Raw genomic sequence first — 23,574 nt, 5'->3', positions numbered from 1 at the left:
CACAACATGAAAATTTGCACAGGGTAGCCCCTTTGTGATAAAAACTCACAAGCCAAATTTCAGATCAATACAAAGACGTCATCGGGAGTTACGTTGAAATTCCGCAAATTACTAATCTGCGGAATAATATTCCGCAAATTACTAATCTACGGAATATTCAAATAACTCTCGAACCGTTGTATATCTTAAAACGAAATTTGGCACGTATCTTAGTATTCGTATGACTCTGCTTCATGCCAAAAATCAGCTCTGTAGTACTTTGTTGACGGGAGTTACATAAGAAAAACGTAAAATCACGTAATCATCCTATAACCGTTCACCACCAAAACTTAGAACTGCTCTAATTCGAGGAGAAATTGGACCAACTAGCCCAAATTTGGTGTGATCACGTAAGGTATATATAAAAGTCCTCTCTAAAAAAATTAAATCCCCCACCCGACGTGGGAAGAAGATACGTAAGAAAAACGTAATGTGACGTAGTGCAAAAATACAAGTCTGCGTATCTATGGAACGAATATGTTTCACAACAAGAAAATTTGTACAAGGTAGCCCCTTTGTGACAAAAGCTCACATGAAAAATTTCAGACCAATACAATGACGTCATCGAGAGTTACGTTGAAATTCCGCAAATTACTAATCTGCGGAATAAAATTCCGCAATTTACTAATCTACGGAATTCTCAAATAACTTTCGAACCGTTATATATCATGCAGCGAAATTTGGCACGTGTGTTAGTATCTAAAAGACGCTGCTTCACGCCAAAAATCAGATCTGTGGTACCTTGTTGACGGGAGTTACGTGAGAAAAACGTAATTCGACGTAGTGCAAAAATACCAGTCTCCGTATTTCCGCAACCAATAAGTCTCACAACATGAAAATTTGCACAGGGTAGCCCCTTTGTGATAAAAACTCACAAGCCAAATTTCAGATCAATACAAAGACGTCATCGGGAGTTACGTTGAAATTCCGCAAATTACTAATCTGCGGAATAATATTCCGCAAATTACTAATCTACGGAATATTCAAATAACTCTCGAACCGTTGTATATCTTAAAACGAAATTTGGCACGTATCTTAGTATTCGTATGACTCTGCTTCATGCCAAAAATCAGCTCTGTAGTACTTTGTTGACGGGAGTTACATAAGAAAAACGTAAAATCACGTAATCATCCTATAACCGTTCACCACCAAAACTTAGAACTGCTCTAATTCGAGGAGAAATTGGACCAACTAGCCCAAATTTGGTGTGATCACGTAAGGTATATATAAAAGTCCTCTCTAAAAAAATTAAATCCCCACCCGACGTGGGAAGAAGATACGTAAGAAAAACGTAATGTGACGTAGTGCAAAAATACAAGTCTGCGTATCTATGGAACGAATATGTTTAACAACAAGAAATTTGCACAAGGTAGCCCCTTGTGACAAAAGCTCACATGAAAAATTTCAGACCAATACAATGACGTCATCGAGAGTTACGTTGAAATTCCGCAAATTACTAATCTGCGGAATAAAATTCCGCAATTTACTAATCTACGGAATTCTCAAATAACTTTCGAACCGTTATATATCATGCAGCAAAATTTGGCACGTGTGTTAGTATCTAAATAACGCTGCTTCACGCCAAAAATCAGATCTGTGGTACCTTGTTGACGGGAGTTACGTGAGAAAAACGTAATTCGACGTAGTGCAAAAATACCAGTCTCCGTATTTCCGCAACCAATAAGTCTCACAACATGAAAATTTGCACAGGGTAGCCCCTTTGTGATAAAAACTCACAAGCCAAATTTCAGATCAATACAAAGACGTCATCGGGAGTTACGTTGAAATTCCGCAAATTACTAATCTGCGGAATAATATTCCGCAAATTACTAATCTACGGAATATTCAAATAACTCTCGAACCGTTGTATATCTTAAAACGAAATTTGGCACGTATCTTAGTATTCGTATGACTCTGCTTCATGCCAAAAATCAGCTCTGTAGTACTTTGTTGACGGGAGTTACATAAGAAAAACGTAAAATCACGTAATCATCCTATAACCGTTCACCACCAAAACTTAGAACTGCTCTAATTCGAGGAGAAATTGGACCAACTAGCCCAAATTTGGTGTGATCACGTAAGGTATATATAAAAGTCCTCTCTAAAAAAATTAAATCCCCTACCGACGTGGGAAGAAGATACGTAAGAAAAACGTAATGTGACGTAGTGCAAAAATACAAGTCTGCGTATCTATGGAACGAATATGTTTCACAACAAGAAAATTTGCACAAGGTAGCCCCTTTGTGACAAAAGCTCACATGAAAAATTTCAGACCAATACAATGACGTCATCGAGAGTTACGTTGAAATTCCGCAAATTACTAATCTGCGGAATAAAATTCCGCAATTTACTAATCTACGGAATTCTCAAATAACTTTCGAACCGTTATATATCATGCAGCAAAATTTGGCACGTGTGTTAGTATCTAAATAACGCTGCTTCACGCCAAAAATCAGATCTGTGGTACCTTGTTGACGGGAGTTACGTGAGAAAAACGTAATTCGACGTAGTGCAAAAATACCAGTCTCCGTATTTCCGCAACCAATAAGTCTCACAACATGAAAATTTGCACAGGGTAGCCCCTTTGTGATAAAAACTCACAAGCCAAATTTCAGATCAATACAAAGACGTCATCGGGAGTTACGTTGAAATTCCGCAAATTACTAATCTGCGGAATAATATTCCGCAAATTACTAATCTACGGAATATTCAAATAACTCTCGAACCGTTGTATATCTTAAAACGAAATTTGGCACGTATCTTAGTATTCGTATGACTCTGCTTCATGCCAAAAATCAGCTCTGTAGTACTTTGTTGACGGGAGTTACATAAGAAAAACGTAAAATCACGTAATCATCCTATAACCGTTCACCACCAAAACTTAGAACTGCTCTAATTCGAGGAGAAATTGGACCAACTAGCCCAAATTTGGTGTGATCACGTAAGGTATATATAAAAGTCCTCTCTAAAAAAATTAAATCCCCCACCCGACGTGGGAAGAAGATACGTAAGAAAAACGTAATGTGACGTAGTGCAAAAATACAAGTCTGCGTATCTATGGAACGAATATGTTTCACAACAAGAAAATTGCACAAGGTAGCCCCTTTGTGACAAAAGCTCACATGAAAAATTTCAGACCAATACAATGACGTCATCGAGAGTTACGTTGAAATTCCGCAAATTACTAATCTGCGGAATAAAATTCCGCAATTTACTAATCTACGGAATTCTCAAATAACTTTCGAACCGTTATATATCATGCAGCAAAATTTGGCACGTGTGTTAGTATCTAAATAACGCTGCTTCACGCCAAAAATCAGATCTGTGGTACCTTGTTGACGGGAGTTACGTGAGAAAAACGTAATTCGACGTAGTGCAAAAATACCAGTCTCCGTATTTCCGCAACCAATAAGTCTCACAACATGAAAATTTGCACAGGGTAGCCCCTTTGTGATAAAAACTCACAAGCCAAATTTCAGATCAATACAAAGACGTCATCGGGAGTTACGTTGAAATTCCGCAAATTACTAATCTGCGGAATAATATTCCGCAAATTACTAATCTACGGAATATTCAAATAACTCTCGAACCGTTGTATATCTTAAAACGAAATTTGGCACGTATCTTAGTATTCGTATGACTCTGCTTCATGCCAAAAATCAGCTCTGTAGTACTTTGTTGACGGGAGTTACATAAGAAAAACGTAAAATCACGTAATCATCCTATAACCGTTCACCACCAAAACTTAGAACTGCTCTAATTCGAGGAGAAATTGGACCAACTAGCCCAAATTTGGTGTGATCACGTAAGGTATATATAAAAGTCCTCTCTAAAAAAATTAAATCCCCCACCCGACGTGGGAAGAAGATACGTAAGAAAAACGTAATGTGACGTAGTGCAAAAATACAAGTCTGCGTATCTATGGAACGAATATGTTTCACAACAAGAAAATTTGCACAAGGTAGCCCCTTTGTGACAAAAGCTCACATGAAAAATTTCAGACCAATACAATGACGTCATCGAGAGTTACGTTGAAATTCCGCAAATTACTAATCTGCGGAATAAAATTCCGCAATTTACTAATCTACGGAATTCTCAAATAACTTTCGAACCGTTATATATCATGCAGCAAAATTTGGCACGTGTGTTAGTATCTAAATAACGCTGCTTCACGCCAAAAATCAGATCTGTGGTACCTTGTTGACGGGAGTTACGTGAGAAAAACGTAATTCGACGTAGTGCAAAAATACCAGTCTCCGTATTTCCGCAACCAATAAGTCTCACAACATGAAAATTTGCACAGGGTAGCCCCTTTGTGATAAAAACTCACAAGCCAAATTTCAGATCAATACAAAGACGTCATCGGGAGTTACGTTGAAATTCCGCAAATTACTAATCTGCGGAATAATATTCCGCAAATTACTAATCTACGGAATATTCAAATAACTCTCGAACCGTTGTATATCTTAAAACGAAATTTGGCACGTATCTTAGTATTCGTATGACTCTGCTTCATGCCAAAAATCAGCTCTGTAGTACTTTGTTGACGGGAGTTACATAAGAAAAACGTAAAATCACGTAATCATCCTATAACCGTTCACCACCAAAACTTAGAACTGCTCTAATTCGAGGAGAAATTGGACCAACTAGCCCAAATTTGGTGTGATCACGTAAGGTATATATAAAAGTCCTCTCTAAAAAAATTAAATCCCCCACACGACGTGGGAAGAAGATACGTAAGAAAAACGTCATGTGACGTAGTGCAAAAATACAAGTCTGCGTATCTATGGAACAATATGTTTAACAACAAGAAAATTTGCACAAGGTAGCCCCTTTGTGACAAAAGCTCACATGAAAAATCTCAGACCAATACAATGACGTCATCGAGAGTTACGTTGAAATTCCGCAAATTACTAATCTGCGGAATAAAATTCCGCAATTTACTAATCTACGGAATTCTCAAATAACTTTCGAACCGTTATATATCATGCAGCAAAATTTGGCACGTGTGTTAGTATCTAAATAACGCTGCTTCACGCCAAAAATCAGATCTGTGGTACCTTGTTGACGGGAGTTACGTGAGAAAAACGTAATTCGACGTAGTGCAAAAATACCAGTCTCCGTATTTCCGCAACCAATAAGTCTCACAACATGAAAATTTGCACAGGGTAGCCCCTTTGTGATAAAAACTCACAAGCCAAATTTCAGATCAATACAAAGACGTCATCGGGAGTTACGTTGAAATTCCGCAAATTACTAATCTGCGGAATAATATTCCGCAAATTACTAATCTACGGAATATTCAAATAACTCTCGAACCGTTGTATATCTTAAAACGAAATTTGGCACGTATCTTAGTATTCGTATGACTCTGCTTCATGCCAAAAATCAGCTCTGTAGTACTTTGTTGACGGGAGTTACATAAGAAAAACGTAAAATCACGTAATCATCCTATAACCGTTCACCACCAAAACTTAGAACTGCTCTAATTCGAGGAGAAATTGGACCAACTAGCCCAAATTGGTGTGATCACGTAAGGTATATATAAAAGTCCTCTCTAAAAAAATTAAATCCCCACCCGACGTGGGAAGAAGATACGTAAGAAAAACGTAATGTGACGTAGTGCAAAAATACAAGTCTGCGTATCTATGGAACGAATATGTTTAACAACAAGAAAATTGCACAAGGTAGCCCCTTTGTGACAAAAGCTCACATGAAAAATTTCAGACCAATACAATGACGTCATCGAGAGTTACGTTGAAATTCCGCAAATTACTAATCTGCGGAATAAAATTCCGCAATTTACTAATCTACGGAATTCTCAAATAACTTTCGAACCGTTATATATCATGCAGCAAAATTTGGCACGTGTGTTAGTATCTAAATAACGCTGCTTCACGCCAAAAATCAGATCTGTGGTACCTTGTTGACGGGAGTTACGTGAGAAAAACGTAATTCGACGTAGTGCAAAAATACCAGTCTCCGTATTTCCGCAACCAATAAGTCTCACAACATGAAAATTTGCACAGGTAGCCCCTTTGTGATAAAAACTCACAAGCCAAATTTCAGATCAATACAAAGACGTCATCGGGAGTTACGTTGAAATTCCGCAAATTACTAATCTGCGGAATAATATTCCGCAAATTACTAATCTACGGAATATTCAAATAACTCTCGAACCGTTGTATATCTTAAAACGAAATTTGGCACGTATCTTAGTATTCGTATGACTCTGCTTCATGCCAAAAATCAGCTCTGTAGTACTTTGTTGACGGGAGTTACATAAGAAAAACGTAAAATCACGTAATCATCCTATAACCGTTCACCACCAAAACTTAGAACTGCTCTAATTCGAGGAGAAATTGAACCAACTAGCCCAAATTTGGTGTGATCACGTAAGGTATATATGAAAGTCCTCTCTAAAAAAATTAAATCCCTTACCCGACGTGGGAAGAAGATACGTAAGAAAAACGTAATGTGTAGTGCAAAAATACAAGTCTGCGTATCTATGGAACGAATATGTTTAACAACAAGACAATTTGCACAAGGTATTGCACGTGTGTTATCATCTAAAAGACGCAGCTTCATGCCAAAAATCAGATCTGTGGAACCTTGTTGACGGGAGTTACGTAAGAAAAACGTAATTCGACTTGGTGCAAAAATACCAGTCTCCGTATTTTCACAACCAATAAATCTCACAACATGAAAGTTTGCACAGGGAAGTCCCTTTGTGATAGAAATCACAAGCCAGATTTTAGACCAATACGAAGACGGTATCGGAGACGTGATACAAGTCTCTTACTAAGGGACCCAACACAGACACGCTTCATTTTGAGAAAAAAAAAGTTTGAATTTTTTTTTAATAGTAATTTCATGGCCTAAATAGTTATCTACAGATCAAAGTTTTGCATCGAAACTGTCGATAGATGGGTGTTTCCTTTTCGGGATTGAAGTATAATTTATTAAAGGTGGATTAATTTTCGCGTGGATTTTGTTTTGCGGATCGAGAATATAAAATTTTGCTAATCGTACTTTTTTTCGTTTTCTCATTTCCCTAGGGGTTAGCCAATTTTAGGTTCGAAAATTAATCCATGCGAAATTTTATCCATTTTAAGGTCAAAATCTGAATTAGCATACTAAAAAATTCTTCACTTTATATAAGCTGTTACATCGGTCTCAATAGGAAAGAAATTATAAATAATTTCTGTAAGGTATGATATTGTAGGGTATTAGATCGTTTGTGATACGGAGTGCTTTAAAAATATCTTAATGGATGGGATAACTGTTCCTTTATACTCTTACTACCTTCTGAAGGAACTAGGGAGTGACACAGAAATATGCGATTACGGTATATGTCAATCATGCATGTCTTTGAAAACATTGACAATCAATTTTTTTAAGAAATATATTACGTACAGCGTAAACATTATTTCTCTGGTCTGAACAACTTAATAAACAAATATTATGTTATAAATGATATGCAGGGTTGACGATCAGAAACTGTAACTTTTCAAGAAATTGTCAACTTCAAGATTCTTCTATTAAACAAGAGAATTTTAGAATTATAAAATGGTAGCAGATTCTTTAACTGATAGAACTTTCATGATATACCCCCAAACAAATGTCAATTGAAAATCTACCTGGTTAGGAAACGGTGTATATTTACAGATATCTTACAAAGTAACTGGAAAATCTTCTCGAACACCCGATAAAATCCAGACGATTCCAGGGCTAATCTCCTCATCAATCAAAAATAGTTATTAGGCATGAGGACTACTAGGTTGAGCCAATCTTTTCTCTGAAGCCATGGCAGTGAAGAAAATAATTCACTTAGCTTGGTGACATTGTCAACTCAAATGCAATGACTTTTCCAATTTTATTGGCTACATTTTGATCACGTGATGAACAGCGATGGGCAAAAAATGTCACCATCGAAATTCAAAGCAGCCCGACAAGCAAACTAAGCAACGTAAACCAGGTTTGTTATTCAATGGACACGGCTGGATCCTATGCTAATATTTCCAGTGTGGAACTCAATTGGCTTCTTGAAATTCGATCGAGTATTGAGAGTTATTTCTAGCTACCTCAATTAGAAAGAAGACTCTGGAATGTAAAGGTTAACACCATTGGAAACCCCAATAAAAAAATACTGACTTCAATGGAAAAGCTAATGTATGTTTAAGCCAGGCCTTAGCGGCGCCGGTTAGTTTTCAAGGAGAATAGTAACAAAAACACATGCCAATGTCTTTCCAACTATGGTCGGATGCATTAAGAGGGTAAAGTAACGTCTAAGATCATATTCAGAGGTTACGATTATTCGTATCGTTCCGGTATGGCTTCCGTTACTGACCGAGAGTGTTTATAATGGTTTTGGAACGTTTCGGAGCAAGAGAACGGAGCAGTTTTGTTCCGGAGCAGTTTTGGAGCAAAAACGTTTCGATCTGTTATGTTATGCTTTGGAATGTCTTCTTTTTTTGAAGTTTCAAATTTTGATATTCACACAGTGTTTCGGAATCATTTCGATTCGGAACAATACGAAACCATTTTAGTTCGGAAAAATACGGAACCGTAACGTTTGAACATGGTTTAGATATGCCGTAGCGGGAACATAGTCAATATAAAAATCCCCGGTCTAGAAAGCTTTTGTTTAATTCTTTTGTTAACAGTTAGAGCTTACGTACCAAAATCGACTTCTTTTGCATACTTTTTGATCATGTGATTAGAAATAAGACCAATCCCAAAAGTAGTATTTTGTAACGTGATCAAAAAGTATGCAAATCGCAACTTGCATTTTATTCATAACAAAGGAAAATTTGACAAAAAACTAAAACAATACATTGACCTAGACCAGGGTTTTTTATAATGACTATGGCGGGAAGATTTAAATTCAAACATAATTCCTTTTAAATATTAATGTTCTCGAAGGTGATGATAATATTCTATTCGGACATTGACGATTCATCTGACGCCCCATCCTGCACTTTGTCCGATGCTTTGTCGACATTTGTAACGCCCCCTACAAATAAAAGAAAAAAAGTTTCGTTTAAAAAAACTAAACAAATCCGAATTCCAAATATTTTCACAGGCAATATATATTTCTCAAATTAACTGATTCTCGAATTTTTAATACCCTACATGATTTTTTATAAGCATACAAACATTTGAAGACAGGCTAAGAGATGTTCTGAAAAATGCTAAAAAGGATGCTTGAACTCAAGCAAAACTACAGGGAAATTCCGTAAATCCGTAAAACCCGAGCCAAAGACAGGAAAAATCAGGAAAATATATTTTTCGTAGGCTCGAGTTAATGCTTATCATCGGCTTAAATTGCTGCCATAATGAGCCTTGATATGCTTATGTGCAATGCTTACATCAAAAAACGTGTATTTCACAAGAAGTAAATTTCGCAGATGACTATATTTATACTGCATTGTATTTTTAGGATTTTCATGCCTTTTTACATCTAAACTGCGCATGCTGATTGCTGGAATAGGTTTTTAAATCATCTTTAATCTCAACTAACATATAGTGGTCTTTGGACATTCCGCTATCTTTGGGACTGAATTTTGCAATCTACAACCAAAGTCGGGACTTAAGCAAAATTTACCCCCTCAAAATTACATCTAACATAAAGTTTAGCAGTACTTTATTTTATTATAAATGTGGTCCAGCTTTGATTAGTAAGCAATACATTCTGACGAGGACGTGTTGAACATTTGTCAATTCAGTAAGATAGAATAATTACAGTGAGGTTAACAATGATTTTTCTATATAGAGTACGAAGGTTTTTCTAAAACGCTAATCAGGCAAGTAGGTCGGAAAATTGTAAGATGAATCATGAGGAATTTTTCTCAATTTAGATTTCGCCCCGTTCTCTTCCAAACACACTTTTAAGCAGTTACCTTGGCAGTGAAATTCTCTGTAAAGGATCTTGAAATGCTCCGGGAATAAAGCTTTCTCGTCAACAGGGTCGATTGACATCATCCCCTTCCAGAAGTAGGGGAATCGCTGAAGGATGCACTTTCTTTTTGCACAATAAAACTTTCTTGCAAGGACGTACGTTAGGATTGGTGGACCACCATCAGGATTAGGACGATAGTAGTATTCCCGGTGTTTAACAACAATGTCGGAGCCAATCTTCACCTTTTTCCCTGTTGGGAAATGCATCCTGCATTGCTCGCATTTGACGGCACGCTTACATTCTTCATTTCCCAACCGGTGAATGGTGAATGGCTCGTTATTGTGCCAAAACTCCTTGAAATCCATTTCTTTTTCCTCATCGACTTGAGGATCAAAATCTGTTTTCAGGTGGGTGATTGGGTGCGATTTTATGTTGTTTTTTCCATGCCGTTTCTTTTTTTCATGCGGTTTCTTTCCACCACGCTTCGGAACATTAACCACCTTCGCAGGGTCGACTTTAAACTCCTCCAAGAATCTATTCAAGGTATCATTATAAGCATGGAATGCAATGACGTGACAGCACAGACCTTTAAAGCCGAATTCTGAACAGTCACATTTCCCGTTGATGCCCACAATGGCGTTGCTATCGTAGCCCGAAATAGATGTAACACCAGAAACCAGTTTTTCTACTCTTCCTTGAGCGATGATAAATTCAGCATCCGTCCAAGGTTTTTCAAGAGTAGAAATTGGGAGATCAGCCAACTGACAGGCTTCATTCAATGTTAGAAGTATTGCACCTTTGAATTTATGGGATCTATTGGGTGCTGCGCCAGAAAGGAGCTTCTTAATTGTTGCATCCTGCTGGGCATTGGACATTTTATTCCATTCAGAAATTCGAACGGATTTTTCGGGACAAGCAAGACGATAAATGCCCATATTGTATATAGCCTGTATCAAGTCATCTTCTTGAGCTTTGAACACCTGCCTCTCAACTTTGTCCAAAAATGAAATCACATCTACTGCATTCTTTGAAATTGCTTCTTGGACGACCAAATTTATGGCTTCAACAGGGTTGTTACTGTACTTGTTTGGCGGGTTACCAAGTCCAGCAGACTCACGAACATTTCGAAGCATGCACTTTTTCATCGTTTCCTTTAAGGGGCGAGACCTACCAGTTGCGGTTTCAACCCAATTCACAAAGTAGTCTGGCCATCTTTTCTTCATCAAATCATATTTTTGCTCAAACTCTTCTTCTTGTGCATCAACCAGTCCTTCAAATCTGTAATGTAAATAAAAGTTACTTTGATAGGATTAAATTTTAAAGGAGCAAATGAATCGTTTATTTTGCTCATGTTTCTCGTTGTCTCGTGTTTTAGTGGCCCTATTCTACCATGCTACTAGTACCAAGAAGCTGTCCATCAATGTTGTTGCGATTTTTTCTATTTCTTATTGTATTAGACTTCAGGTAGGTCCATTCAGCATGTAGCTTGTTTAGGTGAGTTTGAAATCACCCAAATTTAATCATCTGTTCAAAAAATTAGCTATAATCACTGTTCTTAAATACTGGTTTTAACGAATGGCATGCCCAGCGAAACCTTTTGAATATAAGATCAAGACAGAGTAGATCGTTCCATGATTGCGGACGCCTTGAACAGCCAGCTGTTCCTAAACAATGTTTAGTGATCCTTTTTACATCACCCATTTCAAATGTAGATTTCTTCATAAAAAAAGTTTTAAAGCATACCTTGTACCATGTGCATCTTCGTATCCTAGAATATCGTTGACTATTGTTCTTATTTCGTTATTTGGTAGCTTCGATTTCAAAAAACGTCCGATATCATTGTCGATATGGTTGAAGCATCTTAAATGGATGGAAGCATCCGCTGTTTCAGTTATTGGAAATGCTGATTCAAAAGCTTTCTCGATAGCTACTTCGCCGTCGGTACCATAAATCAGTTTATTTGGGGTTGTCGTTCTGATCCCTTCCGCCAAAAAGCTGTAATCTTCTGTCTCTTTTCTGTAAGTTATAGCGAGAGCTGCGACAACCGTTGGATGTTTTGTTGGGTCGTCTTCAAGCACCACTGCAGGATGTTTCAGAGTACAAGGTGTCACATAAAACGGCCCACACTTATACGTCATATCGATCCCCAGCTGGCTTTTTGGGTTGGATGTTCGGCAAAATGTATTTATGTATCCTAATGTAGAATCTGTGCCAGCAAAGACTTTTGGATTCACATGTTCTTCAGGATTTGTGTCATAGTGAACTTTCTTCACAAACCTTCCACCAGACAACATCATCAAAAGTTTCGAAAAATCGGTGTTTTTTACCCTTCCAGTATTTCTATGTTTTGGCTTGTCAAGACCTTTGGATGCATTGTAAACTTGCGTTCGGTTTCTGGGAAGTTTCGCTGGATTGGTGAAATTTAATACACCCCCATTTTCTTCTCGTAACTCTTGGACGGTGTTTTTCGGTGTCTTGAAGCAGACTTTCTTTTTCATTGCTTCAAGCGTAGTAGGGAATGTACGCACGTAGACTTCATGTTTTCGTCTCTTTCTGTTTCCGTGGCATCTCCCGAAAACGTTAAAGGTTGGTTTGGGTAAACCTTCTGGAATTACACAGTTATATGTTATAATAGCGTATCTGGCCAATCCATAACCTGGCCTTTCGAATCGATAAATTTTCCTTTCCATTTTTGCTCCAGCCAAAAGTTTTGCTGAACAAACACTGTACTGCCGACGAAGAACATGCGTGTGGTCGTTTTCTTTCTTAGCAATACCACATTTTTGAATTTTTCCATTTTCTGCGAACGTTACATTAATGTTTGTTGATGGAGATGAACACGGCCCATAAATTAGTCCGTCGCAAGTAATATCTTTATGATTGACTTTATTTAGATCGATGATGTAAGTTGCGTCAAAAAAGACATCGCGTGGGACTCTATTACAGACTAGATTTTTCTCGACTTCTTCTCCGATACATATTTTGACCAGGTCTTCCAAATTAAACTTTGATCTAGGATACTTTGGATAGTCATCCGTCCGTATTGATTCACAGCCTGATAAAAAAGGGAAAAAAGGATGAAGGTATTACGGATAAAGAACCCCAGTCTCAGTGACCCAGTGGCGTTTTAAAACCCAGCGGGGTGACTACGAAAATTTCACCGAGTCTGATTTTGAGGTATTATACATGGGTTGAGAATTTTCACATCGATTCTCAACGGGACAAGGACACTAAGATATTCAAATTGAAAAAATATGGTTAGTGCCACAGGGAAAAATGATAGTTTTGGAAATGGATTATGTGGAGAATAAGAGGATAAAAAATTAAGGGAGACTTTTACTTTTTACTAGGTTGCTCATCCAAAAAAAAACTGGAATTTTTGACCGAGTTGACCAACAAAATGTAATTAATATGACAATAAATTTTCCAATTCTGTTCAGCGAGGAAATTTTGACTGAGTTCACTCATTATCCTACTGGGTTTTAAAGTTAGGCCACTTTTGGAATCCTTTTTCACCGGGTTATCCACCGGGACTGATCCAACCGGGTCACTGATACAGGGGTGTATAACTAAGTCTTTTAAATGAAATTATGCGTGCGCTATGTAGGATTTTCGAGTTGTTCGCAAAAGTTGTCTTTTTTCTTTCGTTTATTCTTAAAGAAATGAAATGAGATTGGGAGGTATCATCATTAAAAGAATTCTTTGAACATACGAAGTCCGTGACAAAGAAAAAACCAAAGACTTACTTGTTTTGGTTGAGACCTCATCCGATGAATCTTGTGAGCTGGAAGGGAAAAGTTTCCGATTTTCAAAACACAATTGCTAGTTTCATTTAAAAACTACGAACAGTACAATCTGATGATGGTTTGTTTTTTTATTTTTACAGCCCAATAAGGTTAAGCCTATCAAAAGCTTTTCTTTGATTAGCTAAATTTATTCAGGCGATCTCAGGCCTCAACCTCTGCTACTTTAGGTCGTAAATAAGAAAAAGAGCTGAAGTCTCAGGCTATAAACCTGGTACATACTTTGGTAACTGAATTTACCTGGACGTTGTATCACAGTGACTCTGTTTTTCAGCTGTCGATGAGTTGCTTGACAAACTTTGCCTTCCACCGTTGTCATTCTAAAATAAGTACTTCGCAGCGTTAAATACGTAAAGAGAAGAAACTTTCACGAAAGTTTTTCTCGAAAAAGATTTCTGTTTACTGGAAAAGTAAGGTAAGTATTATGAATACTTCTCAGAAAAACTTTAAAAAAAAACTTTATTAAAAATGAGCAAGATCTAAATGTAAAATGGTTTCCTTAACAATTTAAGCATTTTAAAAACCATAATGAAACCAAAAGAATCAATTGCGATAAAACATTTGAATTTTGCAAAGTTGACGAAATTTCAAATTTTCAGAGCTTTATTATCAACTCAAAAGTGACTTACGGTTGACAAATTTTCACTAAACGAGATTTTAGTTTTTTTTGCCTTCGGTTTTGAAGAATTTGAATCGTGCTCTTCAGCCAGATTATCCTAAAAGGGATATGAAAGGAAGGGTTGTTCATCTTACGTCTAGATTCGGAACAATACGGCATATCATAAATCCTATGCACAATTACTTAGCTGGTAATATAGATATATGGCAATATTTGATAAAAGGTGAAGCTGGTCTATGTCTCAAAATAGTAGATATGGTAGATATTATTCCCGACAATTGATTATGCTATGTCACAGAATGGTAAATAGAGCTGTTGATATTCGAAATATTTTTACCCCAAGAAAAAAAGCTGCACATTTCTATTCAGCTTAGTATTTTTACTTCTGGTTAGGCTATTCATAAATAACCCGATCCGATCAAAATCTTACCAAGGAATTTTTTCTCCTCAGCGACGGGTTGTTTGTTTTCTGTGTTTTGTTTGATGTCGCAGGAGTTGGTTCAGATGCTTTTGAAAGATTTCCCTAAAAAAAAAATATATGTTCGGGCAAACCTATATCATTTGTGTTCTAGGAACTAATCTTGGATGAAATAAAGCAGATTCAGTTTATTAAGAATAAGAATATACACGTTTTTGTGTACTTTGGCTGAGGGTGAGCATTATTCTTATTTTTGTATTGTTCTAAACAATAGGCCCAATATTGTTCATCTCCGAAATCTCACTCTGATATTCTTATAGCAGTTTTCTTATAAAAACGCGTGTATGTTCTAAAAAAACCTTTGCATGATTCAATTTTAAATGTTTTATTGAGTTCACGAAAACAAATTGTAAATACACCTTATGGGAAATTCCACAAAAACAATCGCGCTAAAATGGATCCGTTGAAATTAGGAGGTAAACATAAATGGGACCAATAGCAGCGCGAGTAGCGCTAAAAGTTCCCGCGTAAAACAAGAACTCATTTGCTTATATCTGGCTTGTTTATATGTTCCTAAAAATACACTGAATTTGAAAAAAAACAAACAAAACAAAGCTTTCAAGATGCTAGCAGAAGCTATAAGAAAGAGAACAACAACAACAACTTCGGTGGTTCTTCAGTTGATTTGGAGGCTCTTTTGGCATCAATATTTTGAGTGTTTTGTGAGGCTTTTTGCCTGTAAACCGCAACAACGCAAGGAGGTGGAATTTCCGATAAGGTGTATTGGCTACATTTCAAATCCAATGAAAATCTTACCAAGGGTGATCTATCACTAGACGAATTTTTAGTCTTCTCTGCTTTTCTTGAATTCGAGGAATCCGAATCTTCAGTCAGATTTACCTAAAGTAAGTAATTAAGTAAATTCGAGGTTTGAAAATTGATCAGTCTCTTGTTGGCAAAGTTGTTAAAAATCGTAAATAAGATTTAATTTAATTTTATGGTGTGCACTATGATAATAATAGAGTCGGAGGAAATAAATTTACCAGAACTTTTCAAAATAGTTTATCCACATTAATTGTTAATAGGACGTCGCATTAAATAGAGAAAAGAAAGTATACTATATACAGTTGAACTCGTGTAATTCGAACTCCTATAATTCGAAAACTCACTTAATTCGAACAGATTCTGTGGTCTCCTCAGAATTTACCTTAAAAACCTTACAAGAAAACTCCTATGATTCGAACCCATGTAACTCGAAAAATGATGCAAATCGAAAAATCATGTAAATCGAACAGATTTTCCGATCCCATCAAGAAATTTTAATCATGTAATTCGAATTTTTAAATCTTTTGATTTTTTGAAGCTGACAAACTCGACATTTTGTCAATCGAACGTTTTTGACGTACGAATTATTGTTTGCCAATCTATGTTTTCTTTTTTACATTCGATTGGAGCTCGTCGCTCGTCCACTGCCTTCCATTTCTTATCAAGACAAGATGGGAAAAATAAAACATAAAGAAGTCACTTTATGAATTTAGTGTTTCATTATTCTAACTCGAAAATACAAAAAGTTGTTCAAAAGTAAACCTGTGAAAGACTTTTTTCATCGAATTAGGTCAAAAATACAAAAACTCATCTAGATCGAAACTCATGTACGTAATTCGAACAAAATTCTCGGTCCCTTGAGAATTCGAATTACACGAGTTCAACTGTAATCAAAAAAATCTTACAAAGATTCTGTTCCCACTAGACGGCTTTCTTGTTTTCTGTGTCACGTTTGATTTCGAAAGACTTTGCTCAGGCTCTTCCGTCACATTTTCCTAAATTTGACAAAATATAAGTGAATGTAAACTACATTTTACACAACCATTCATTCTTTAGCAGTTTTCGCATTGAAAACATGTAAACTAGCCAAGTAATTCGATTTTAAATGTTTCATTAAATTCACGAAAACAAATGGTGAATCGGTTACATTTCAAATCCAATGACATTCTTACCAATGGTGTTCTATCACTAGACGAATTTTTAGTCTTCTCTGCTTTGCTTGAATTCGAGGAAATTGGATCTTCAGTCAGATTTACCTAAAGTAAGTAATTAAGTAACTTCGAGATTTGAAAATTGATCAGTCTCTTGCTGGCAAAGTTGTTAAAAATCGTAAATAAGATTTAATTTGACTACATTGATTATACTTTATTTTATTGCGCTGATTGTACAGGTTTAGTTCAGCAAAGACTTTGTTGTTTGGTACTGCAATTAAATTTAATTGAAATCTTACAAAGTTTGTCCTATCACTAGACGGGTGTCTTGGTTTCTTTGATTTGGAAGAGCTTGGTCCAGCTGTTTTGGATAGATTTTTCTAAATTTAATAAAAAAACACGTACTGTAAAACTTAAGTGTAAATGTTTTGAGCGGTTTAGTACCTTGCGGGGTACAGTGTTATCTTATAAGGTGTTAGGGTTTATTTGACCCCACTTGCGACTTGATTCACTAAATGAAGGCTACTTTGGTGGTAAGCGAGTGTCCTCGATTTTGTTAATATCTATAAGGCATCGTCTCATAGTATGGTATGACGTGTAACACAAAGCGTATATGTTGTCAATTGATGAGGGTCAAATTGTCAAATTACAACTCATAAACACAGAAAAAGTGTCATCATCAAAAGATATCAGAAAGGTCTTTCTTAAATTTGAAATTAATGAAGTAGATTAGTAAATTAAAATTTTGGTAACTACTCTTAGGTTCCAAATAAACGGCCCCCCCGCTTGTTAATTTTTCGAAAATTTTCCAACCCCCCGGACCTTATTAGGACCCCCCCGTTTATTAATCTCTAAGAATATTTTCAGCTGTCAAAGAGAAGACCCCTTATTTTGCTCTAAATAGCCTGATTTTAGCCTATTTTTACATTATTTTTGGGTTTCAGAAGTACAATTTCCAACCCCCCCGGCAATTAGGCCCCCCCCCCGTTTATTGAAATCTAGAAAATTTTTCAACCCCCCACCCCGTTTATTTGGAACCTAAGAGTACTCTTGCCCACTTGAGTGTTATATAACAGAATTTCTTTTTAAAGAAAATAGTACAATGATATCGCAAGTATACCACTTTTTCAAAGATCGAAGAAAATTTTTCAAAAAAGTTTCTCTAAGGGTTGGTTTTCGGAGGTCCCGTTCGCACATGCCCCTCATCCGCCAACCCTTGTACCCCCCCCCCGGTTATAATCTGTTTCACCTTAATAGAAAGATGGATGCATGCTCTCTGTTCGTTAATTTTTAGATAGTTAAATCGAGACATGCGCGATAACATTCTTACAGGGTCTCCTCACAGACTATATTTAAAAAATAGGTCAAATGGTGATGCTCAGTAATGTCTTGGTTAAATTATTTTACACAGGATCATTTATTGGAGGTTTCAATATGAGAGATTAAATTGAAAATCCTGGTCATTATTTGTTGGCAATGTTATTATCTTACAGAGGGTCTTTTTTTTCTTGACGGCTTTTTTCCTGAGAATTCTCCTTGTTTTTCTGTCTCGTTCGGTTTTGAAGAAGTTGACTCAGATTCTTTAAACGTATTTACCTAAAACCAACAAAAAGCATTTGAATGTAAACTATTGTTTTATCAACTCTTGATTCATTTTCACTTTATTGAATGGGCTTGAATGGGTTTAACCTTTATCTCCGAACAGATCCTGGATATTACACAAACTCCGTTAGAAAATCGTGTTTCGTAAAGATTGTTCTAAAAAAGCTTTTGTATGATTCAATTTTAAATGTTTTATTGAGTTCACGAAAACAAATTGTGAATCGGTTACATTTCAAATCCAATGACAATCTTACCAAGGGTGATCTATCACTAGAAGAATTTTTAGTCTTCTCTGCTTTGCTTGAATTCGAGGAATCCGGATCTTCAGTCAGATTTACCTAAAGTAAGTAATTAAGTAAATTCGAGGTTTGAAAATTGATCAGTCTCTTACTCGCAAAGCTGTAAATGAAATTAGTTTACGTTTCAATTTTATTTTATAGGACTTTGGTTATTTTTCATAGTACTGCGATCGCTGCAATTAAATTAAATTGAATTCTTACAAAGTTCTTTTCCACTCTAGACGGGTTTCTTGTTTTATGTGCTTCGTTTGATTTCGAAGAAGCTGGCTCTGCTGCTTTAGACAAATTTCCCTAAATTAATAAAATACGTACTATAAATCCTAAGGGCAAAAATGTTGCGTACTGTGACGGGTACAATGTTAACTAACGTTTAAGGTGTCAAGGTCTGACCCAACTCCCGCATCATGACCGATTCACTTGATAGATAATATACCTTCTCCTGCGACTAAACCATGCCACGAAAGAGGTGTACAAAGGTTTACGAACTCTGTCGATGTTCTAAGAGTCGAGCAGATGAGGTGGGGGATCGCTAAATCTTAACTTTGTTTGAAAACGAAAGTTACTAATTATCTTTTCACTGCATTAGTAAACCCAGTATTCTATTAAAATAATAATTTTAAAACTTACCGTTGGTTCTCTAATTTTGATAACAGGTTGATCGTCATCCACCATATTGAGATCGAAATGGATGTCATCGGTGCTAAAGTGAAGTGTGTATTAAAGATGGTTAAATATTTTAAAGTATGGGGTAGCCAGGGAAGAATTTACAGGGTTTTGTTTTTCCAGTCTTCTTAGTCTTTTTCAAAAATAAAAAAATGTCTGTTCATTGTGGTCTCTATGGTGTAAATTGAAAAAGTTTACCGAGCTGAAGCCTTACTTTTCTTTTAGAAGAATTAATGATTGTGGAGTATTGACTTCCATTTCTGTGTTTTCCAAACGGAGATGTAACCAATTACAAAGATCTTGTGCTGTCTCCGACGATACAATGACCCCGGTACCAGTTCCCCCCGACTTTTCAGGAATTGAGTGTGTGTCAATAAGATGTAGCTTTCCTTTTGAGCGAAATATCACAACTGTGTAAGGAAGGCAAACAAAAACAGATACAAAATCTTCTTTTAGTGAGTTAAGTTTTTCATGTAGATCTGCCTTTCCCGAATCTGTAAGAGCGCGATAACTTCCAACCACATATTCGAAATTCATCTTAATGAAGTTCTTATCATTAGCTACCATAACTTTGTATGCATCCATCGGAGACATGCTGGAAAAGCTTCGAAAATTGTTTAGAATAGCTGGATAGGTCCATATAACCTTTGCTACCATTTCTAAATTGAATAAATAGAATACTTCAGTTACCTTAGGCCTTTTAACTTGACCTAACCTTTTGACCTTTAACTTTTTTTCATTACATATCTTTCTAAATAATTCATAAAAAAGTTATCCAATCTGAATGTTTTTTTTTTAATTAACCCGGATTACAATTCCTCAAAAAACACGACCTTGATAGCGCTAACAAATATACTTCGATTACCTTCCAATTTTTCTCCTGTGTATTCTTCTTTTAGCAAATTTTGAACAATCTTCAGGCAAAGATAAGTACAACCATTACTACCATCGTTTTCTAGTGGTTGGTCACTGAGAAGCCCAGTATTTTCGAACGCAAGTGCCTGCTCTTCATTATAGTGTTCCATCGCCGAGTTTTGACTTATCGGAAGACTGATGATCTCAATTTTTCTAAAATAGAAATTTGAATGAACTTTTTCAGTTAACTTTTTCACAACTAGTTGACAGTGTCCATATTATAATTAATTTTCATACCGATTGTGAAATTGTTCACGCTGTGGATTCGAATATTCATCCTAGATGACTTAAATAACTGTTAATGAAATAGAATTTTCGATTGAAACCTCTCTTTTGTTTCACGGTCAAAATAGCTCATAGAAAAAGCCGTTTTCTATCGCAAGTTTAACACTTTCAGCGCTTTCTAGATCCATTTATCCGTTACTTATTTACCTCCAATTTGATTTTCATCCCAAACCTTGAATATCAATTTTTAAATTTATACCACATTAATTATCTCATTGGCATCTCACCTAACAATTTCATTTAAAGATGAATTCTTGAAACAAGCCCAACAATCACTTTCTGGCTCCTGAAATTATAATTAATAAGTTTTTTAAATAACATGCAAATAAAACCAATGAAATATAATTCTGAAGGGCTGGAAGCTAATCTCCTTAGTAGGATTTGAAGCCCCTAAATCTTACCCGCCAAAGTTACGCAGCTTTGAGCGGCTCGTGTGGTTTTTATACAAATTCCGGATATTAAAAGTATAATTTTCAGCTAGATTTAAAAAAATGCCACTCGAAAAGAAAGAAACCACTAAATTCAATCCGTCATCAAAAGTACGGCGTATATTCTAAGGCTTCACTTTTTCTTGCCTGAGAAAGGTTAAAGATTCGCTTCTATGGGCTTATACTTCATTGAGTAAAACCTCTATTTCGGAGAAATCAAGAAACTACATACTACGCACTAAAATGTTTCTAGCATAAAAGTATAAAAGGTTAATTTTCGAAAATTTTGTGGATTGTAATTTTCTAAAATTTATAGTACTAAATTATCAAACGCAAGTATACAATGTCGCTGGGCGCTTACTGAGCTACAATTCGACCTGTTACCTGTTTTCCGAGACTATGCAAAACTTCCACCATAGTTGGGCGTTCTCCAAAATGAACAGCGCAACTTTTTTGAATTTTCACCAGATCTCTCCATTGAGCATTGTGTAGGTGTGCATACTTCTTGCTCCATGTTGGCGGAATCTCATTTCTCATTAATTCGATTACTTGTTCTTTAACGATCATTTCTGGTCTGTCTTTTAAGGCGTTTTTGATGTTTTCTTGATATGGAATACCACCATAATCCGCATTCAAGACTGAAAAAATAACCATACCAAACGACCAAACGTCAGCTTTTTCAAGCATCGCTTGTGTGAAGGCTTGTGGTCTTTTGCTTGGTACTGTAATTTCAGGTGCGTTGTAGAAAAATGTTCCACGATTAAAATCATTGACGGTCGATTTTCGGACCGTTTCATTCATAAGCATTGCTCTGGTATGGACAACTGTTGAACGACTTTCTCCAAAATCAGTTAATTTACAGACTAAAGGGTTTGAATACCATTCTGGTTCACCAAACTTAGATTCATGGAAATGCTGGTTGGACACTAGAATATTGGCTGGCTTCAAATCTCGATGTGCTATACCAAGACTGTGTAGATGTGAAAGTCCATTTGCGACATCTTTCACAATTTTGAAAGCAAAATGTTCAAATTCTTTGAAATCAAAGTTATGGTCGATTGTTTTGACGAGTTTTTGAAGCGAAGATACTTCTTCTTGGAGAGAGCATATTATTGAAAACTTGAAGGAACAGAACTCTTGCATAATAGCGTACGTCGATGTATATGAGATGCCCAAAAATGAAGCTATGTTCTCACATGACTCTGAAGCTAGCTTATTTAGCTTCGCCTCCTTCAAATATTGTTCCTGTGTTACATGGGATTCCATAACTTTAACAGCGACAGTCTTTTTTTCGTAGGTCCCTTTATTCACAACACCAAACTGTCCCTTATCTAAGAGAAGATAGAGAGTTAACTTAGGCGAAATGAAATCTTTAGAACGAATCGTTTTCGTGTCTTTAAAATTTAATTAATTTCTACGAATTACGTGAGATATTTATGAATTCTGCCATAATTACACCCCTGTGTCATAGACCTGCTTGAACCCCAGTCCTACTCGAAAACTTGCCTTAAATTTACTTCCAGTCGAAAGATTACCTACAATAGCGTCTTCAGGACGAAGACGGTAAAGGAAGAGTACAATAGTTTTAATGATATGAACCCGTCGAGAATTATATCGTTATTTTTTACAAAAATTTATCAAATATCAAATATATAATAATATCAAATCTAGATAAAGTCGGAAAATACTCGCAATTTGATTTTAAGATTTACTTCACGTCCTCATTCAATTCGCCGTCCTAGATGCTTAAGGTCGCTAATTTCAGCCCCACTGGGGAATTGACTTCGTTCCCATTTCAAATCATTGGTAAAAATTGCACTCCAAAACCATATTCCCACTGCAACTTTTGGGCAGGGAGCAATGGCATTTTTAAACCCCATTGGGGTTTGGATAAAAATTCGTTCACACTGTCCGCCATCTTCCCGTCCACATAGTACGTACGCACTAAATTGTCAAAAATCGAGTAGCCCCTCCTCCCGAGTACGCAAGTGTACGTATATCCCCGTTGTTATTACATAGTTTTTCCATTACCCCCCCCCCCACCTTAAAAATTAAAGTGCAAATCTTCTGGTAAAATATGAAAGTCACATTAGGAATTAAGCAGATATATACCCATTGTCTTAAAGTCTCTCTATTCTCTTTGCTTAATATCGTTTATTATTTCACGAGAACAGGACAACATGAATCTTTATTCTCTTTCACACGAACATTTTCGTCTGACGTCAGACGAAAATGTTCGTGTGAAAGAGAATAAAGATTCATGTTGTCCTGTTCTCGTGAAATAATAAACGATATTAAGCAAAGAGAATAGAGAGACTTTAAGACAATGTGTATATATCTGCTTAATTCCTAATGTGACTTTCATATTTTACCAGAAGATTTGCACTTTAATGGAAAAACTATGTAAAAACAACGGGGATATACGTACATTTGCGTACTCGGGAGGAGGGGCTACTCGATTTTTGACAATTTAGTGCGTACGTACTATGTGGACGGGAAGATGGCGGACAGTGTGAACGAATTTTTATCCAAACCCCAATGGGGTTAAAAATGCCATTGCTCCCTGCCCAAAAGTTGCAGTGGGAATATGGTTTTGGAGTGCAATTTTTACCAATTGATTTTGAAA

General features: G+C 36.2%; 2 protein-coding genes and 2 long non-coding RNA genes across 4 annotated transcripts; all 4 read right to left on the bottom strand.

Annotated features, from left to right (window-relative positions):
- Nucleotides 1-8,832: 8,832 nt before the first annotated feature.
- Nucleotides 8,833-12,973, bottom strand: LOC136824687 (uncharacterized). Its single transcript, XM_067080672.1, has 3 exons — nucleotides 11,684-12,973; nucleotides 9,942-11,218; nucleotides 8,833-9,055 (listed from the first exon to the last, which is right to left on the bottom strand). The coding sequence occupies exons 1-3, from the start codon at nucleotides 12,628-12,630 to the stop codon at nucleotides 8,979-8,981; spliced, it is 2,301 nt and encodes a 766-aa protein (XP_066936773.1). The 5' UTR covers nucleotides 12,631-12,973; the 3' UTR covers nucleotides 8,833-8,978.
- A 712-nt stretch (nucleotides 12,974-13,685) lies between these two features.
- Nucleotides 13,686-14,880, bottom strand: LOC136824686 (uncharacterized). The gene is made up of 4 exons (XR_010849144.1): nucleotides 14,793-14,880; nucleotides 14,373-14,459; nucleotides 13,984-14,063; nucleotides 13,686-13,724 (listed from the first exon to the last, which is right to left on the bottom strand). It is a non-coding gene; the product is annotated as an uncharacterized lncRNA (long non-coding RNA).
- Nucleotides 14,881-18,608: 3,728 nt separating this feature from the next.
- On the bottom strand, nucleotides 18,609-19,357 carry LOC136824685 (uncharacterized). The gene is made up of 3 exons (XR_010849143.1): nucleotides 19,285-19,357; nucleotides 18,859-18,948; nucleotides 18,609-18,696 (listed from the first exon to the last, which is right to left on the bottom strand). It is a non-coding gene; the product is annotated as an uncharacterized lncRNA (long non-coding RNA).
- Nucleotides 19,358-19,530: 173 nt separating this feature from the next.
- LOC136824678 (uncharacterized) lies at nucleotides 19,531-23,064 on the bottom strand. The gene is made up of 5 exons (XM_067080667.1): nucleotides 23,061-23,064; nucleotides 21,333-22,279; nucleotides 20,748-20,806; nucleotides 20,186-20,388; nucleotides 19,531-19,979 (listed from the first exon to the last, which is right to left on the bottom strand). Exons 1-5 carry the CDS (start codon nucleotides 23,062-23,064, stop codon nucleotides 19,531-19,533), a joined length of 1,662 nt encoding a protein of 553 aa, XP_066936768.1.
- Nucleotides 23,065-23,574: the final 510 nt, after the last annotated feature.

This window comes from Clytia hemisphaerica, unplaced genomic scaffold, assembly GCF_902728285.1.
Source record: "Clytia hemisphaerica strain Z4C2 unplaced genomic scaffold, Clytia hemisphaerica genome assembly, whole genome shotgun sequence".
Taxonomy (NCBI): Eukaryota; Metazoa; Cnidaria; class Hydrozoa; order Leptothecata; family Clytiidae; genus Clytia; species Clytia hemisphaerica.
This window is presented reverse-complemented; position numbering and strand designations above follow the sequence as displayed.

What these genes read in the sequence shown, in the direction of transcription:
- LOC136824687 (XM_067080672.1), bottom strand. Translation starts at nt 12,630, where the DNA reads ATGGAAAGGAAAATTTATCGATTCGAAAGGCCAGGTTATGGATTGGCC. An exon ending in GAAGATGCACATGGTACAAG is followed by an intron (nt 11,219 to 11,683) that starts GTATGCTTTAAA and finishes TTTACATTACAG; the next exon opens with ATTTGAAGGACTGGTTGATG. An exon ending in CAGAGAATTTCACTGCCAAG is followed by an intron (nt 9,056 to 9,941) that starts GTAACTGCTTAA and finishes TTTTATTTGTAG; the next exon opens with GGGGCGTTACAAATGTCGAC.
- LOC136824678 (XM_067080667.1), bottom strand. An exon ending in TCTTTAAATGAAATTGTTAG is followed by an intron (nt 20,389 to 20,747) that starts GTGAGATGCCAA and finishes TTTCTATTTTAG; the next exon opens with AAAAATTGAGATCATCAGTC. An exon ending in CACAGGAGAAAAATTGGAAG is followed by an intron (nt 19,980 to 20,185) that starts GTAATCGAAGTA and finishes TATTCAATTTAG; the next exon opens with AAATGGTAGCAAAGGTTATA.